General features: G+C 41.3%; 1 protein-coding gene across 2 annotated transcripts in view; it reads right to left on the bottom strand.

Moving 5' to 3' along the window:
- LOC112117057 (BMP-binding endothelial regulator protein) overlaps window positions 1-18,046 on the bottom strand; it is a 209,443-nt gene that overhangs the window by 154,614 nt on the left and 36,783 nt on the right. For both annotated transcript variants that reach the window (XM_026663488.1, XM_026663489.2), the window contains 3 exons: window positions 16,312-16,394; window positions 14,484-14,574; window positions 13,300-13,382 (listed from right to left, as the gene is read on the bottom strand). In XM_026663488.1, coding sequence (XP_026519273.1) covers window positions 13,300-13,382; window positions 14,484-14,574; window positions 16,312-16,394 — 257 coding nt within the window. The remainder of the gene's footprint in view (window positions 1-13,299; window positions 13,383-14,483; window positions 14,575-16,311; window positions 16,395-18,046) is intronic.

The following is an 18,046-nucleotide window of genomic DNA, read 5'->3' as shown; positions in this document are numbered from 1 at the left end:
GGGGGGGGGGTCTACTAATGACCACCAAATCAGAACAAGTAGGTGGATGAGGCATTTCTTGAAAAAACAACAGAAATATCCAAACCACAAGGCCTGGTAATAAGATAGGTGAGTTTAACTACTCAGACATCTGTTGGAAAAGTAATACAGCAAAACACAAAATTTCCAGTAAGTCATTGGAATGTATTGGGGACAACTTTTTGTTTCAGAATCTGGAGGGAGTAATGAGGGGGACACCATTTCAGACTTATTCTGACCAACAGGGAGGAATTGGTTGTGAATCTGAAAGAGGATGGCAATTTCTGATTGTGGTGAAAGTGAACATGAAATGGGAGATTTCATGATTCTAAGAAAAGAAAGCAGTGAGCTGCAGAATAAGGTAATGGACTTCAACAAACTCAGAACTGGTAGGTAAGAAAATCTAAAGGATAAAGGTGTTCAGGAGACTGGGTAGTTTCTCAAGGAGGTAATATTAAAGGCACAACTGCAAACTATTCCGATGCAAAGGAAAGACAGGAAGAATAGTAAGAGGTCAATCTGGCTCCATCAGAAGCTCTTTAATGACCTGAAAATTAAAAAGGAATCCTACAAAAAATGGAAACATGGACAAATTGCTAAGTACAAAAGAATAACACAAGCACGTAGGGACAAAAATCAGAAAGGCTAAGATTACACCTAACAAGAGACACAAAAGGCAATAAGATGACTTATTAAAAATACATTAGGAACAAGGGAAAGACAAAGGAAAGTGTAGGTCCTTCACTTAGCAGGGAAGGCGAGCTAATAACTGATGAAATCAAGAAGGCTGAAGTGTTTAATGCCTATTTTGCCTCAGTCTTCAATCAAAAAAAGTTAATGGGACCAGATACTCGATACAATATTAATAAGAAGGAAGAAATGTAAGCCAAAATAGGGAAAGAACAGGTTAAAGAATACTTATATAAATTAGATGTATTCAAGTCATCAGGGCCTAATGAAAGTCATCCTAGGGCACTTAAGGAACTAGCTCAAGCAATCTCAGAATGTTTCGCAATTATCTTTGAGAACTCATCAAGGATGGGTGAAGTCCCATAGGACTAGAGACAGGTAAAACATAGTACCTATCTTTTAAAAGGGGGAACAAAGAGGACCCAGGAATTAGACCAGTCAGCCTAAATTCAGTATGTTTGTTTAATAATGTGTTCCATTATCTTTAATCAATGTTTAAACACTTAGAGGATAATAAGGTTATAAGGAACAGCCAACAGGGATGTGTCAAGAACAAATCATACAAACCAACCTATTTTCTTTCTTTTATAAGGTTACTGGCCTAGTGGATAGGAGGGAAGCAGTAGATGCAATAGATCTTGATTTTAGTAATGTTTTTGACAGTCCCACATGACATTCTCATTTAAAAAAAAAAAACTAGGCAAATGCGGTCTAGATGAAATTACTATAAGGCAGGTGCATAACTGGAAAGACCACACTCAGAGTAGTTATCAGTGGTTTACTGTCAAACTGGAAGGGCATATCTAGGGGAGTTTCACAGGTGTCAGTCCTGGGTCCAGTACTATTCAATATTTTCATTCAGGAGTTGGATAATGGAGTGGAGAGTATGCTTATGAAATTTGCAGGTGACACCAAGCTGGGAGGGATGCAAACACTTTGGAGGATAGGATTAGTATTCAAAATGACCTTGACAAATGGGAGAATTGGCCTGAATTCAACAGATGAAATTAAATAAAGGCAAGTGCAAAATACTTCACTTAGGAAAGACAAATCAAATGCACAGCTACAACATGGGGGATATTTGGTGAGGTGGTTGTACTGCCAAAAAGGATTTGGGGATTATAGTGGATCAGAAATTGAATATCAGTCAACAAAGTGACGCAGCTGCAAAAAAAAGCTAATTTTCTGGGGTATATTAACAGGACTGTTGTATGTAAGACATGGGACGCAGTTGTCCTGCCCTACTCAGCACTGGTGAGGCCTCAGCTGGATTACTATGTCCAATTCAGGGTGCCACACTTTAGGAAAGATATGGATAAGCTGGAGAGCAGTCCAGAGGACAGCTATCAAAATGATAAATGCCTTAGAAAACCTGACCTATGAGGAAAGGTTACAAAGCATGTTTAGTTTTGAGAAAAGAAGCCTGAGGGGGGACCTGATAAAAATCTTCAAATACATTAAGGACTGTTATGAAGAGGATGATGATCAACTGTCCACCATGTATATTGGAGGTAGAACTACTATTGAGCTTAATTTACTGCAAGGGAGATTTAGGTTCGATATCAGCAAAAACTGCACAGCTATAAAGGTAATTAAATTCTGGAATATGCTTCCAAAGGAGGTAGTGGAATCCATATCATTGCAAGTTTCTAACAACAGGTTGGCTAAACACCTGTCAGGAATGGCCTAGGTAACAGGTTTATTTGGTCCTGCCTCAGCCCAGGGGGCAGGACTTAGTGACCTCTTGGGGTCCCTTCTAGCCCTACATTTTTATGATTCTATGCATTATTATTATTATTATTATTAAAGTGTTTAATTGCGTTTCAAATAAATTGTGGTTTATTTTGCTTGTATTTTTACTCTGTGGCCTTACTTTTGTTGGTTTTTAAATTTTTCCTCAAAGATTCCTTTTGGACTAAAAGTTCTCAGACTTGCATTGAATTTTTGAGGGCAGTCTGAATGGCTAAACAGATATAACTTAGAGAATTTTTTCACTTCAAGGTCCCAGAAATAAAGGCAAGGTTTTCATCTCGAGGTCAAAAGACCAAAAACATCAAGACACTTGATCACGGCCTTGGATAGACCAAGAGACTACCTACACTTGACCAGAGCTCGGAGAGCCTGAAAAAAAAAAAAAAATCAGTATTTTTCCAGCCATTTTGTTTTTAAAGAAAAGATTGTTCAAACACTTTTTTGTACTTGGATATATCCAAAATTAAATGGATTTAAAATTTCAGACTTGGCACATACAGTACGCAGTCTTCAGGGAGGAATGCATATTTTTCTAAGTTTGAAGAAAATCTATTCAATAAACAAATAATGGATAAACAAGGGGAAAGTCTCCAGTCCACTACTTGAGGGGGTTTCTGGTGGGGAGAGGGGTTGTTTTTTGTTTTGCTGATTTCAGCGCATACTAAGCCCTTTACCCTCCAGGTTGCTACGCATTCAGATCCCTTCACCCATTAGAGGCAGCTCTCAGGACTGGGTCCCTAATGAAGCTATCCAGAAAAATAAACTTGCAAGTGTGTACCTAGATAGCTACATAAGGTCCAACACAGCCCTTGAGTGCCTCACACTATCCCTGTATCCTAGTAAGGCCTCCCTCCCCTGCAAATCCCTTCAGATCTCAGATATTAGTGCTAATTGTTCTCCATTATCATTTTTTTATATAAATCTTTTTTATACTTAGGTTTCTGATGGATGGGAAGTGAATACTCTACTCTGACCAAAAGCCCAACTGGTCACTTTCCCATTTCTGCACAAAGCTCTTTGTTTCCATACTCTGCCCCTGAGTCAAAAGATCCACACAATTTGGAGTTGCATCAAAGTACACCCAATGAATGGAACAGTCAACAATGGTCTTAGGTACAACAACAACATGGACGACATCTGAAACTGCTTACACCAAATTGGAGGTTAGTTGAAAGATGGAGTTATGAACAGTTTGTGCCACCTTCAATTGCCCGCTATAGGGATTTAAAAAAAAAATGTCTGCAAATTCTTGGAATACCTGTCCTCCAAATTCAAGTCTTGTGGGAAAAGAATCACTTTTCAGTAGCTCTCAATATTTGTAAAATCAAACTATTTAATGGTATCATGGTGCCATATAAATCAGTTATTAACTGACTGTAGGTGTCTAAAATGTTAATATATGTGGTCTACTTATTGGTTTAGAACCAAATTTTCTCAGTGCAACTTCCATTTCTTTGTGCACAACTTTCTTTACACTGCTTTTGCACACTAACATTCCATGAGCATAAATGTAACACACTTCCTGCACAAACTCACATTTACAGATGCAAATCAGGAGCAAATTAGTTTTCTACATATTAATTCTACAACTGGTACGCTTACACAATAGGATGAAAAATTTACACATGTACAAATGAAGTTGGGGTTCGGGCCACTTTTAAATTCTGTTCGTTATAAGCTCCAATTTCATGTGCCCCAGTTTAACTAATGTAACACATTCAAACTTCATTTGTTTCTAAACACTTCAGAAGACTGGCTTAGCAGGTTGGTATTGCCTGTGTGAAACTTAGCTGCTTGGAAACAAATGGCAAATATGTTTTTGGAAGACCAACATCAGTAATGGCTTAACTGCTTCCCTGGGAATTCCATAGAAGATATCTATTCCTCATTCCTACAGTTCAGATATAGTACAACACTCAGCCATCCCAACAATGCAATAATCCAGCCTCCAGTTGTTTTCCTTATGGGGTAACCTATTACCTCTCCCCTTCTCCCCCAGCTGGACATTTCATGTAAAACTGGTCCTCATCTGTAGCTACTCAATAGCCCTGGCTTCTCTCAGCATGGTGGTACCTCATACCTCCACATACCTCACATGCCAGAGCTCACAAAGCCTAGAGTCTGGGTAACACTGGTATATGAGTGCTTGTGCAATCAAAAGGACCTAGTTATGAGTTTGGAAAACTACCATTTAAAGATAATGGTAACCATGGAGAAGTTTCTCACACAGAGTCATTTTCTTGCCAAGCCTTCCCCCGCCCCCGCTTTAAAAAAAAAAGTGCTACTTCAAAAGAAAAGACACTTAAGATAATTAGAGTCTGACTATTTTAATATAGGCTGTAAGAAAGAAAACATGTAAGCCAACTTTTTTTCCCCACTATGTGAGCAGGAACTCACTCTCTCAGCCTTGTAGAAATAGTACCTGAGAAATAACAGATTACAGTCACCAGTCCTTCACTTAAGTAGGTGCTTACTGAGGGGGAAAATATCCAGGTCTTCTCCAAAACACTCCACTGGCCTAAATCAAGAAATCTAGACTAATGCTAGACAGATGAATTACAGTACAACAACTGGGTTTCAGTCTATGCGGGAAGAGTTCCACATTATCCTGGCCACCTTTCTCCAAAGAAAGTGAGTCACTTCAAGCCAGCTCATGCAATAGAGTGGTGATACATTTTCATTTTCAGCAAAAAACTTCAGTCACCCTAAGGACTAGATAGCTCAGTGAAGAGATAATAGAATACAGAGTCTTTCATCTCCATGTCACCACTATGAATACAGCCTGACTCAACAACGACCCAAAAGTTATTAGCTAGTAGTTGTTTAGTGACCTATGTGAAATTGAATATGATGGTAGTTGTTGTCTTGTCCTGTGATAATCATATTAGGCCATGAAGTTCAAGAATTAGGGTGACCAGACATCCTGTTTTTAAAGGGACAGTCCCGTATTTAAGCCCTTCTAAACAAGTGTCCCTACTTTTTCTTAAAAATGAGCAAATTGTCCCATATTTTCTGTCTCTCCCACCCCCCCACCCCAAATCAGTACTGGTGGGTCCTGCTGCTGGCCGGATCTCTGCTCACCAGCCACCCGCCTGCCAGCAGTGAGTGGGGAGGTCCAGTGGCCGACGATGAGGGTGGGAGGTGCAAGGCTGGTGGTGGGGCAAAACTGTAGGGCATGGGGCCCAGGGCCGGCTCCAGCTTTTTTGCCACCCCAAGCGGCGAAGAAGAAAAAAAAAAAGCCAATCAGCGGTGTAGTAGGGTGAACACCCACTCCAGCCCTGAAGGGGTTGGAAAAGCCCTGCCGAGGGCTGGGGCTGTAAAAGGGAGCAAAACCCTGGCTGATTGCGGGAAGTGGCTGCAGCTGGGGCCACACCCCAAACCAAGCGACTGGGTCTTATAAGAGAGCCAGGGAAGCCAGAGGGAGCAGTCTCTCTCTCTGATGGGAGAGGTAGACAGGCCTGGCTGCTGGGGAACTCACCTGGGGACCTAGAGTGAGGCAGGGCTGGGGAAAGGCCTTAGGAGCTGGGAAGCCCTAGCCCAGCAACTCCCCAGGCTGCAGGGCCTAGTCTTAGGCCCACCAAGGTATTGGGCTTGCAGAGGGGCAGCCTGAGGGTGGGTAAAGGCAGCAGGTCCAAACCCCTTGGCCTGTGATGAGTGGCTGATACTGCAGTCTGCCCCAGTGAACGGGGGCTAGATGGAGACTGGAGACGGCAGTAGCCAAGACTGAGGTGAAGTGGGGATAGTGGGTGGGGGTTCCCCTGGGAGGGAGAGACCCAGAACTGAGGGGTGTACTGCCAGGGGGCAGCACCCCAGACAACAGGGCACCGGGTCTGGGAGGGACACAGGGGCCAAGCAGTGGCAAGGCGGATCACCAGCCTGCAGAGGGTGGTCCAGGATGCTGGAAGAGCTAATTCCTGAGACGACCAGCAGGAGGCGCTGCAGGGGTGAGTCCGTTCCTCTACAGGCGGCAGCTCAAAGAGGAAGAGAGGGACTGAGGGACTCGCCGCCGAATTGCTACTGAAGACCCGGATGTACCGCCCCTTTCTATTGGCCGACCCAAGCACCTGCTTCCTTCACTGGTGCCTGGAGCCGGCCCTGGTGGGGCCAGGCCACTCCCCCTGTTGGTCAGTCAGTGCATCCCACACTGCATGCTGGCTCTCGGCCAGCGGGACCCTGCCCCATTTCCAACTGGCACTGGCTGCATGCTGCACACTGTAGTGGCTGGTAAGTGTGGGCAGGCACCAGGTATGTGTCGCCTGTGCTGCCCACCCATCGGCCCTTTACATGCTCCCCATCTCCCTGCCCTCTCCCTGCTTTGTCCCTTCACCTCCCCCCCTCCCCCGCTCCTCCATATCCTCATCAGGTATCTCACTCCCACATACATCAACGTATGATGGAACCTATTTCGAGGTTGCAGTCCAGTTTCAAGTACAGAATAGCTAGCAACACAAATGGGGGAAGTGGGGAGCCTTATTAGTGAGCTCAGCAAAGAGGATAAGGATTGAATATCCTTGGAGACTGAACTACCTATACACCCATAGAAATGGACTCTGTCTAGTTCAGAATTAAGAAACACGGGCATAGTAGTGTGAGGAAGATTGCTCAGCCACTGCCTATTCTGTACATGGTCTACAGATAAAAAGGATACTTTAGTCTCCAGGGCACTCAATCTGGCACTATTCTGAGGCACTAAATTCACATAAACAAGTAATAATTACCCTCTCTTCTGCTTTTAGGGCTCAGCCATATTCAATAGGCAAACTTGTGTTGTAAACAGTACAGAATTGCACCACTTCATTGGGTGAAGATGTGCAGGAATTCTGACTTTTCCTGACTTTGGAGTGCTTACATGTGCTACCTTAACATTTTAAAGGTAGATTTTTGTACGTAATATCAGTATAGCTTCTTTTGATGAATTTACTGAGTGCAGACCACCATTCAGATAAGACAATACTCATTCTTGTTCTCCCAACTTTAATAGTTAACTTTAATCCCCAGGCCATTTATCCTACCAGCTATGATGGGGGGGAGGGATAGCTCAGTGGTTTGAGCATTGGCCTGCTAAACCCAGGGTTGTGAGTTCAATCCTTGAGGGGGCCACTTAGGGATCTGGGGCAAAAATCAGTACTTGGTCCTGCTAGTGAAGGCAGGGGGCTGGACTCGATGACCTTTCAAGGTCCCTTCCAGTTCTAGGAGATAGGATATCTCCACTAATTTAATTTATTTATATTTAATTTATATTCTAGACCCCCTACCATAAGTCATTAAAAAAGGTAAATTCTTAGTCCATAGTTTTGTCTAACACTGAAATGTGACTGTCGCAAGGTGTTTAAATCCACAAGTCCTTTGTCAACACTACAAACAATATCCTTGCAGTAACTTTTTTTCACTTCATCTCCTCTCCTCTTCCCCAAAAGCCATGTGGAATAGTTCCAATCACACTTCACAGTAGAAATCTAATTAGGGGTGAGGAAATACCTTTCATCTAATAAAGTCCTCACATGTTACAGCACATCACTCACAAGGCTGTTCCCATACTATCACATGACTAGATAGGTATCTTAAATAAGACATCCGCTGACCACTCAGATAAGAGATTCACTACAAACCCCGTCTTTAAAGGAAAAGGACACAGAACAGGCAGTAAACTGCAATCAGAGTTCTTAACCTGGTCCATTGTTTGCCTCCAATTTAAATTACATAGAAGGTAATATGGCCCCAAATTCTGAAGAAAACAAAATAGGCAAAAAGCAGTTGGGGGAGGGAGGGGGAGCGAGAGAAATAACAATGAGACGAGTTAGAAAAGGAACACTGCCTTGTTACTGTGTGCAAGATTCAAAAGGGACTGGACTTTTGTATGGATATCACAAATATCCACAGCTGTTATAAGGAAATACATCAGCCTTTTTTTGGAATTGATATTAAAACTCATGCTTCAGGGTTTAAATCAACCTCTAATTATTAGAGACTTTGATGAGACCGAGATGGGGGACAGATTATCCTACGTCTACCTGCTACAGGGTTCTTGTACCTTCCTCTGAAGTATCCGGTGCGGGCCACTGTCAGAGACAGGACACTAGCCTAGATGGACCTCTGATCTGATCCAGTAGGTTCCTTCCCCTTTCCTCCCCATGACAAACACCCCATCTTACCTCACTCAGTTAGGGTTCGTTCATTTTGGTTTTTTGGAATGGAGGAGAGTTGATATAGGAAAAATTGCATATTGACAACTCATTTATACAGAACAATATGACTCCTGTTTGGTGAAGTCAGGGTGGTATCCACTAAAGGCCAAATATGCTGCTGACAGCAGCAAGCATGTCACCATTGCCTTCTGTGGGACTGCACCTACTTATACCAATGATGAATTTAGCCCATTATGGGTAAGATCTTGTGAGGTAGAAAGCACTTCCTGCCAGGCACTGAGCCTCAACCACCATTAAACCTAATTCCGCTCTCACTTGGGCTGGTGGAAATCAGGAGCAATCCCACTGAAGTCAGTGAAGTTACACCAATGTAAAGATGTCATAAAACTGTTTTAAATGAGAGAAGAGAGTCCATGGACTCCACTGGAAGTTGAGGCTGCTCAGCACATCACAGGAGACACTTAGTCCGCATAGGGCCTGTGAGATGCAATTTCCAGTGCATTTTAAGGATAAAAACTTGAAACAAAAACTATGAACATGCTAACAATGATGATTTAAAGTAGAGTTAATACTGAGCAACACTTCCACAGATCAAAAACTGACTTTCTCCCCGAAATGTTTTTATTTCTTTGTAGTAACATTAAAAAAGATTTTTCTAAAACCCCATTTTGTTTTCCTTTTTTTCTTTAGTTTTTAAAAACAGGACATCTGTAAGTGGTACTTATAAGACACTGGATGTCTCTATTGAAACTTAAAGCACCCATCACATAATTATTACTGATCTTTTGCCCATCTATTGTGATGTTAGCAAATAATCAAGTCTTGCACGTCACTGATCTTAGAAAGCAGCTTAATGAAGTAGGTCCTCTCTCTCAAGTGGTATTAAGCTCTGATCTCAATGTAAGAGCATAAGAACATATGTATAGCCATAGTGGGTCAGACCAATGGTCCATCTAGCCCAGTATCCTGTCTTCCCGGGAGTGACCAATGCCAGATGCTTCAGAGGGAATGAACAGAACAAGGCAATCTATTGAGTGATCCATCCCCAATCATCCAGTCCCAGCTTCTGGCAGTCAAAGGTTTAGAGACATCCAGAGCATGAGTTTTGCATCCCTGATCATCTTGGCTAATAGCCATTGATGGACCTATTCTCCATGAACTTATCTAGTTCTTTTTTGAACCCAGTTATACCTTTGGCCTTCAAAACATCCCATGGCAATGAGTTCCATGGGTTGACTGTGTTGTATGAAAAAGTACTTCTTTAGGTTTGTTTTAAACCTGCTGCCTATTAATTTCATGGGGTGACCCCTAGTTCTTGTGTGATGTGAAGGGGTAAATAACACTTTCTTACTCACTTTCTCCACACTATTCATGATTTTATAGACATCTATCATATGCCCACTTGGTAGTCTCTTTTCTAAGATGAAGAGTCCTAGTCTTTTTAATCTCTCCTCATAGAGAAACTGTTCCATATGCCTAATCATTTTTGTTGTCCTTCTCTGTACTTTTTCCAGTTCTAATATATCCTTTTTTTGAGATGGTGCAACCAGAACTGCATACAGTATTCCAGGTCCGTACGTACCTTGGATATATATAATGGCATTATGATATTTACTATCTTATTATCTATCCTTTCCTAGTGGTTCTTAACATTCTAATAGCTTTTTTGACTGTTACCCATTGAGCAGATGTTTTCAGAGAACTATCCACTGTGACATTGCATCCCATAATGCGTTATAGAAATATGCTTATGAGTGTAAATTGACATAACTGGAATATGTTTTATGATAGATATGCCATGCAACATATCTTTGCAAAGGTTATGATCTACTGAATATATTCATCCTATTTGTATGCATGTATCATTTTATATCTGGAGTTATGAGCGTTGGCTCTATGATTATATTTAAAGTGCTTGCTGTAGGAAGCACATAAGACAGATTTGGTCAACATAGTATGATGGTGTACTTGGGAGTACTTAACTGACAATGGACTTTGGGAGATGCCAATCCACATCTGAGTTTTCCTGGAAACGTTCAAACTAACGTGTAAACGATGGTGTCGGCCTGCAAAAAGCTGAATCACTCATAGACATGTGACTTGCCCAGGTGACTGCAAACTCTGGTTAAGGGGTTTCCACTCACAAGAGAGACTATATAAGGCCCTGGAAGCCCCTCCATTTTGTCTTCAGCTGGCTCAAAAGATAGCCCCTCCACCCCAAAGAGATGGAACAAAGGACAGTAACTACGGGGGTGTGAGTGATTGCTGGACCCAGACTAGGAAGGAGTCTAGTCTGTCAAAGAAGCTTATTGGAACATCTCTGAGGGTGAGATTTACCTGTATTTAGTTTCCTACTGTAATAGGCTTAGACTTGTGTGTTTTATTTTATTTTGCTTGGTAACTTACTTCGTTCTGTCTGTTATTACTTGGAACCACTTAAATCCTACTCTTTACATTTAATAAAATCACTTTTTGCTTATTAATTGACCCAGAGCAAGTAATTAATTCATGGGGGAGTAAACAGCTGTGCATATCAGTGTTATAGAGGGCAATTTATGAGTTTACCCTGTATATGCTTTATACAGAGTAAAATGGATTTATTTGGGGTTTGGACCCCATTGGGAACTGGGTGCTAGAGACAGGAGCATTTCTTAAGCTGTTTTCAGTTAAGCCTGCAGCTTTTGGGGGACGTGATTCAGACCTGGGTCTAGGTTTGCAGCAGGCTAGTAAGTCTGGCTCAACAAGGCAGGGTACTGAAGTTCCAAGCTGCCAGGGAAAACAGGCTCAGAGGTAGTCCCAGCACATCAGGTGGCAATCCCAAGGGGGTTTCTGTGACCCAACCCGTCACAGCCACAATTACATCAAGGTCTCTTCCTTGAGTGGCAACAGCTAATTGAGACTCCATCATTTTGTATATATAGTTGGGATTATGTTTCCCAATGTGCATTACTTTGCATTTATCAACATAGGCTGTCATCTGCCATTTTGTTGCCCGGTGATGAGAGATCTTTTTGTAGCTCTTCACCGTCTGCCTGGGACTTAACTATCTTGAGTAGTTTTGTATCATCTGCAAACTTTGCCACCTCACTCTTAATCCCTTTTTCTAGATCATTTATGACTATGGTGAACAGTACTGGTCCCAGATCTGGCTGCAGATCTGGAGTACTCAAGCTATTTACCCTCTCCACTATGAAAACTGACCATTTATACCTACCCTTTGTTTCCTGTCTTTTAACCAGTTACTGATCCATGAGAAGACCTTCCTTCTTATCCCATGACTGATTACTTTGTGTAAGGGCCTTTGGTGAGGGACCTTGTCAAAGGCTTTCTGAAAGTCCAAGTACATTATATCCACTGGATTGCTCTTGTCCACATGTTTGATGACACCCTCAAAGAATTCTAATAGATTTGTGAAGCATGATTTCCCTTCCAAAAGCAGTGTTGACTCTTCCCCATTATATTATGTTCATCAAAGTGCCTGATAACTCTGTTCTTCACTATAGTCTCAACCAATTTTGCCTGGTACTGACATTACGTTTACTGGACTGTAATTACCTTTTTTTAAAATTGGCGTTACATTAGCTAGCTATCAGTCATCTGGTTCAGAGGCTGATTTAAGTAACCGGTTACATACCATGCTTAGTAGTTCTGCAATTTCATATTGGAGTTCCTTCAGAACTTTTGGGTGAATACCATCTGATCCTGGTGACTTATTACTCTTTAATTTATCAATTTGTTCCCAAACCACCTTAAGAGGTATATAATCTCATCATGATAAGGATGCAATTGCTAATCTCCATATACACAATTGCAAGACAAGGAAAAGATCCAGAGTATGTCCTTTCATAAGTGTCAAGCTAAAATCCCTCTGGTGTAGCCCCAAGAAGAGAGGTTGGACATGGGTTCAGTGGGATAGTAGGACAGTCCTTACAACTTGATAAGTTTGAAAGTAACGCTATTCTGGGGCTTCACACTATAGATGGACACACTCAGATGACTTTCTCTGTAATGGGGAAATTCCTAGGATGCTAAAAGCACAACCATACATTATTCCTTGCCCTCAGAAGGTTTATGCTGAACCAATTAGTTCACTTGTGAGAGCTGTGCCAACACAAAGCCAACTGAATCATCCAGTCAGGTCTACAAAAGGCAAGCAAAGACAGGTACCATGCCCATATTTTAATCATAGTGGTGAGGACTTTATTAGCCATCCACTTTTCATTAAGCAACATAACCAACAGGATAAGTTTATGCCCTTGCATGGGATTTCATATCAGAATCATATGGCAAGATCAGTAGGACACATACAACAGATGTTGGCCAATAGATGTCTCATGAAAATCCTGTCTCCTGTTGTCTTATCTCTCTGTAACCCGATCTCAACAAGAAATAAAAGACTCTCACTCAGAACCAGCCTACCATTTGGACCATCAAATCCCCAGTTCCCAAATACATTGCTCTACCTTCTAAACTACACACAGCCATGAAAGTATGTCAACTTGGGAATAGTAGTAGTGCTCTAGAAAGCAATTGTGTTGTGAAATCTTCAAATAAAGCTTGAACTCCAACAATCAGAGGAGAGAAGAGCGTGTATTAGTGTCGCCTCCCCATATATATTTTGCTAGTTACGACAATAAGAATATGCCTTTTGAAGACTGTACTGGTAGTTACAATATCAGAGAGAAATACTTACAATACAAGAACACTTGGTGCATTTGTTTCCTTCAGGCTGAAATTCCTTCCCTTCATGGTAATGTCTACCTTCAAATATACAACCTGAAAAGCAGACTTTGGGTAAGTGTGACTTAGATCGGGACACTTTGTTAAATGATGGTACTGTAGAATTATGGGGAAAGGAATCACTTCATCCTTTCAGTGATATGCATCCAACAATAAAACGTGCATTGCAGTGCAGTAACCTGTGTAAGCCTTGGGAGCCCTAAAAAGTTAGTTTGGTGCCAGAATGGAGGAGGAAGAGCTTTCACGGATTTACACAGAGAATTTCTTTTATGGCAGATAGTTTGTGCCACATTAAAATGGGAGTCCTGGCACAATCAACTTCTGTTTACAGAAGATTTCACTTTTTTTTTTTTTAAACACAGTGCTTGTCCACATTAAATTTGGATAGATATAATAAAAAACAGTTTTTAAGCTCAGGTTTGACAAAGCCCTGGCTGGGATGACTTAGTTGGGAATTGGTCCTGCTTTGAGCAGGGGGTTGGACTAGATAACCTCTTGAGGTCCTTTCCAACCCTGATATTCTATGAAAAATTAAACATACCAAGCCAATTATAACACTAGAGCAGCAATGTTCTCCTAGTTATATAGTCCTATAAAAACTAATTTGACAAAACTACCCACAAAAGAACCTTCCAAACTATCTCCTTCCTTTATTGCCTAGTCATATTATACGTTAGGCCTAAATAATCCCCTGCACACTCAACATAATCCCCATGTTCCTACTCCCAAAACAACCCCCTTCCTATCAATGCTGTGACATGTGACTCCTGGCCCCTTTCCATTCGCCTTCTATACATTCATCTCTAAAACATGAACCCTGGCCAGACCCTGCACAGCTGCCAAAACCTCTGGAATACTTCACACATGAAAAACTAGACAAGCTGCATTCTAAACTGTTTAAACTCTTTCCTATACTATCTCCCTCCCCTACTCCACAGCATTAAAATATGTGTCGCAATATGGGTGTTCAAAAAAAAAAATCAAAAATCTACTCACTCTTTTCCTTATGCCATTCAATACATTCTATTTTACTGGTCCACATTTCAATAACTTCCTTCCTAATCCCTCCATTATAGTGGATACTTAACTAGAAATATTGTGCACAGATGGAAGAGTAGAGTCCCTAGGAAATCTTACCTGGACAAGTGGGGCAACACATTCCCGGCAGTTCAGAAGGGTTTTTGCAATGAACAACACACTGCATCTCAGATTCTGTTACCACTCCTTCCTGAAAGGGAACAAACCAAACTAAACATAATAATAAGGAGCAAAAAGAAAAACCAAAAAAACTGGATGCACAATTAATGACATGATATATGCTGTATAGCAAAGAGTTTTTAAATCCCCCTTTCTTTCTGTATCTGCAGCTCACTATCAGGATTCAGATTAATCCACACTCAAAAGAGCACTTGAATCTCCCTGACTACAACCATGAGATTTGTCCTATAATGCGTCAGGTAAGAAACTAAGCACCTTCTTAGGAAAAGGAATTCTTCTTTATCAGGGGTCCCCACCCATAGGAAACTTGGAAATAATCTGCCATGCAGCTTTGATGTAAACAGAACAGACACAAAGCATTCCCTACACTCTCCTCTCAGAGGAAAAGGGCTTAGAAAGGAGATAAAAGCATCTCATTCTGTAGATGGGAGCCTCTTATCTAAGATGCACCTCCTGATAGGTACTAGTAAATTATCATTTCCTGCACTTCTTGTTGAAGAAGCCAAAGTCCTCCTCAATGAATCTGGGCAAGAGAATCTGGATGCAAAATCTGTTTTTTGTGAACATACCTTTACATTTGTAAACACAGGAAGCCTAATTTTCAAAATGGGAGCACGTAGGGTAAATAGGATTACCCAATTCTGCATTTTGGACATTCAGACTGGCACTTAGACAAGTAGGTGTTCATTTCACATGCCCAATACAGATCAGACCATCCAAATGTAAGCTTTGAACATCTTATTATAAAGAAAGTGTATGGCTATATGCTATTGTTGCTCTTGTTTAATTGCAGCCCATAACATTCTCATAACATTAAAAACTGGGCATGCTTTCCTTTTACTTTTTCTCTGTAAAGACGTTTTGTGGACACAGCCAGTTTTAGATGCCCATGAAAATCATTAATGCAGCAAGCAGACCTTAGCAAAAAAGGAGCAAGTATCTGACTACCTGGTGCCAAAAGGTACCCATAAAGATCCCTTTGAATATTTCCAGTCCCCTTCAAAATATTTGGGCAGAGTATTCAAACTTGGTCATCTACCTTATTTCTAAAGGTAGTACTGACATCAGTGTTGGGTCAGAAGAAAATGCAGTTCTTGGTAAAGGGTTTTTAGCAGAACTTTGTATTTTCACCCCTGGAAGATCGTGATCAGATCCATTTGTATGGACAAACCTAGAGACTGCAGAAACGTCGATTTGTCAGTTACCTGGCTTGTGCGCACAAATGCAATGTGTGTGTCTGCAGATGAATACTCTTGTGGATTTTATGGGTGCAACTCAGGAAGGCTATCAGAAATGCAGACCACTATGTCTACAAATCAGTAGCTCAGGGAAAAGAAATGGGTTGTTTGTTAGCTTATTTTGATTAGTATTCCAGGTTGGTGTGTCTCACAAACAGGTGCACACTCATATTTTGTTAAAAGTCTAATGATTGCTGACAAAAGCAAAATAATTCCAGTGTTCAGGCTAGCACTCCATCCTTAGCTCATCCGGGTATGTTTTAGATTAGAATCACAGTATTTAAGATAAATAAGCCTGTTGTTCTGAATGTTGCACTATAGCTGGTCACAACTGGATGAGTTAAGGACAAAGCAGCAGCCTTAACTCTGAACATGATCTCTTGTTTTTCTTGGCTTAAGAAACTGAAGATTTTAAATGTATTGTTTGGATTTAATACAAAAGATTCAGACTTTCAAAAGAAAAAGCTAACCATTCTGCATTTGTTAACTTCACGACTTCCAGCCCTTACCTGACATTGATATGCAATACATGGATTAGCTGGCACTTGCCATTTCATAGAGCTGTTGTAGGGGTTTCCTTCAAAAGTGCAACCTAGAGAAAGAGAGAAGCAGGACAGTCTCTTACTTTAGGATCACATGATGTTCTGGAAGGGAATTGGTAGATTTCTGTAGAAAAGATTTTCAAGTTCAAGCTGCAGAAAAGGTTCCTGTAAGGAGGACAGAGCTCAAATTCTACTGACAAGACCTCCCCAAGTCCAGCCAGTCATCCACATATGGATACATTTTGGTGCCTCTCTTCCTGACCTATGCTATGAGTACTTTGGTAAACAACCTTGGGGTGGGGGAGAGACAAAAGGGAAGCACTCTATTTTGATAATGTTCTTGGCCCACCATGAATCTTAGGTACATCCTATGTGATTGGATTATAGCTATGCTGAAGAATGCATCTTGAAGACTGAAAGATGGGAACCAGTCCCTTGATTCCAGAGTGGGGATTACTGATGCCAAAGTAGCCTTCCGGAATTTCAACTTCTTTATGAATGCATTGAGATGTCTTAGGCCAGGTCTACGCTGCAGGCCTATGTCAGTATAACTACCTCACTCAAGGGTGTGAAAAATCCATACCCCTGAGTGACATAATTATACCAAACTTAACTGCCCCCTCTGAGTAGGCAGCACTATGTTGACGGGACAGCTTCTCCCATCAACATAGCTACTGCATCTTGGGGAGGTGAATTAACTATGCCAATGGGAGAGCTCTCTCCCATCAGCGTAGAATGTCTTCACTGAAGCAGTGCAGCAGCACAGCTGCATCGGTGCAGCTGTGCCAATGCAGAGTTTTAAGAGTAGACCTGCCCTTAGAACCAGGATTTGTTGCCACCCTCCCTTTTCCTTAAGGATGAGAAGGCATCTGCTATAGAAGCCTTCCCCCGGATATTGATGGTGAACCTTCTCAATAGCCCTGAAAGAAAGTAGCAAGGACCTTTTGTTATAAGAGGACCTCATGAAAAGGGACAGGGAAGGGTGATTGGGAGTAGCTGGTGTTGGGAAATGGATAAACTAGTGCTCTTAAAAACATGCCAGTTTTAAGAATTGGCTGAAGTAATTGAAGATCTCTCTTTAAAAAAAAGTATATGTAAGGATCTTGGAAGCAATATTTTACCAGAGTTAAAGCCTATAGATAGTTCTATCTTCTAGTTCATAAATCAGCAAGTAACAATGCATAGATTGGCCAGTGGAGAAATGGTAGCAATATGGTGGGCAGGAGTTTAGCAATGTTCCCAAGGAGATGCAAAGAGAACCAGGTTAAAACATTAGCATCACCTTTAAATGACAGAACTATATAAAGATAATACCCTTGTGCCTGGCATCACAAACGTGGATAATGTGGACTGCTGTAACAGTTAAAGGGCCATATTCTCAGTTGGTGTAAATCAGCACAGTTCCATTAACATCAATGAAGCTATGGCAGTTTAAACTAGCTGAGGATCTAGTCTATAAAATCACTAACACAGGCCAACTATGGAAGAGGTGTGGATCCAGGGCAATGAAGCTCAAACCTTGGTCTCAAGAATCCAAGCAACAAAGAATGCCGAGAAAATGGACTTGTTTTCCTTGTAAATGTGGAGACTTAAAGTCAAGTGAAGAAAAGTCTTTAACTATCAGTCCCCTTCATAATTTTAATCCAGGCAATTATTTTACTCAGATGAAAATTAAATTAAAAAAAAACAAAAAAAAACAAAA

This window comes from Terrapene carolina, unplaced genomic scaffold (genome assembly GCF_002925995.2).
Source record: "Terrapene carolina triunguis isolate 2854851 unplaced genomic scaffold, T_m_triunguis-2.0 Scaffold33715, whole genome shotgun sequence".
Classification (NCBI taxonomy): Eukaryota; Metazoa; Chordata; order Testudines; family Emydidae; genus Terrapene; species Terrapene triunguis.
This window is presented reverse-complemented; position numbering and strand designations above follow the sequence as displayed.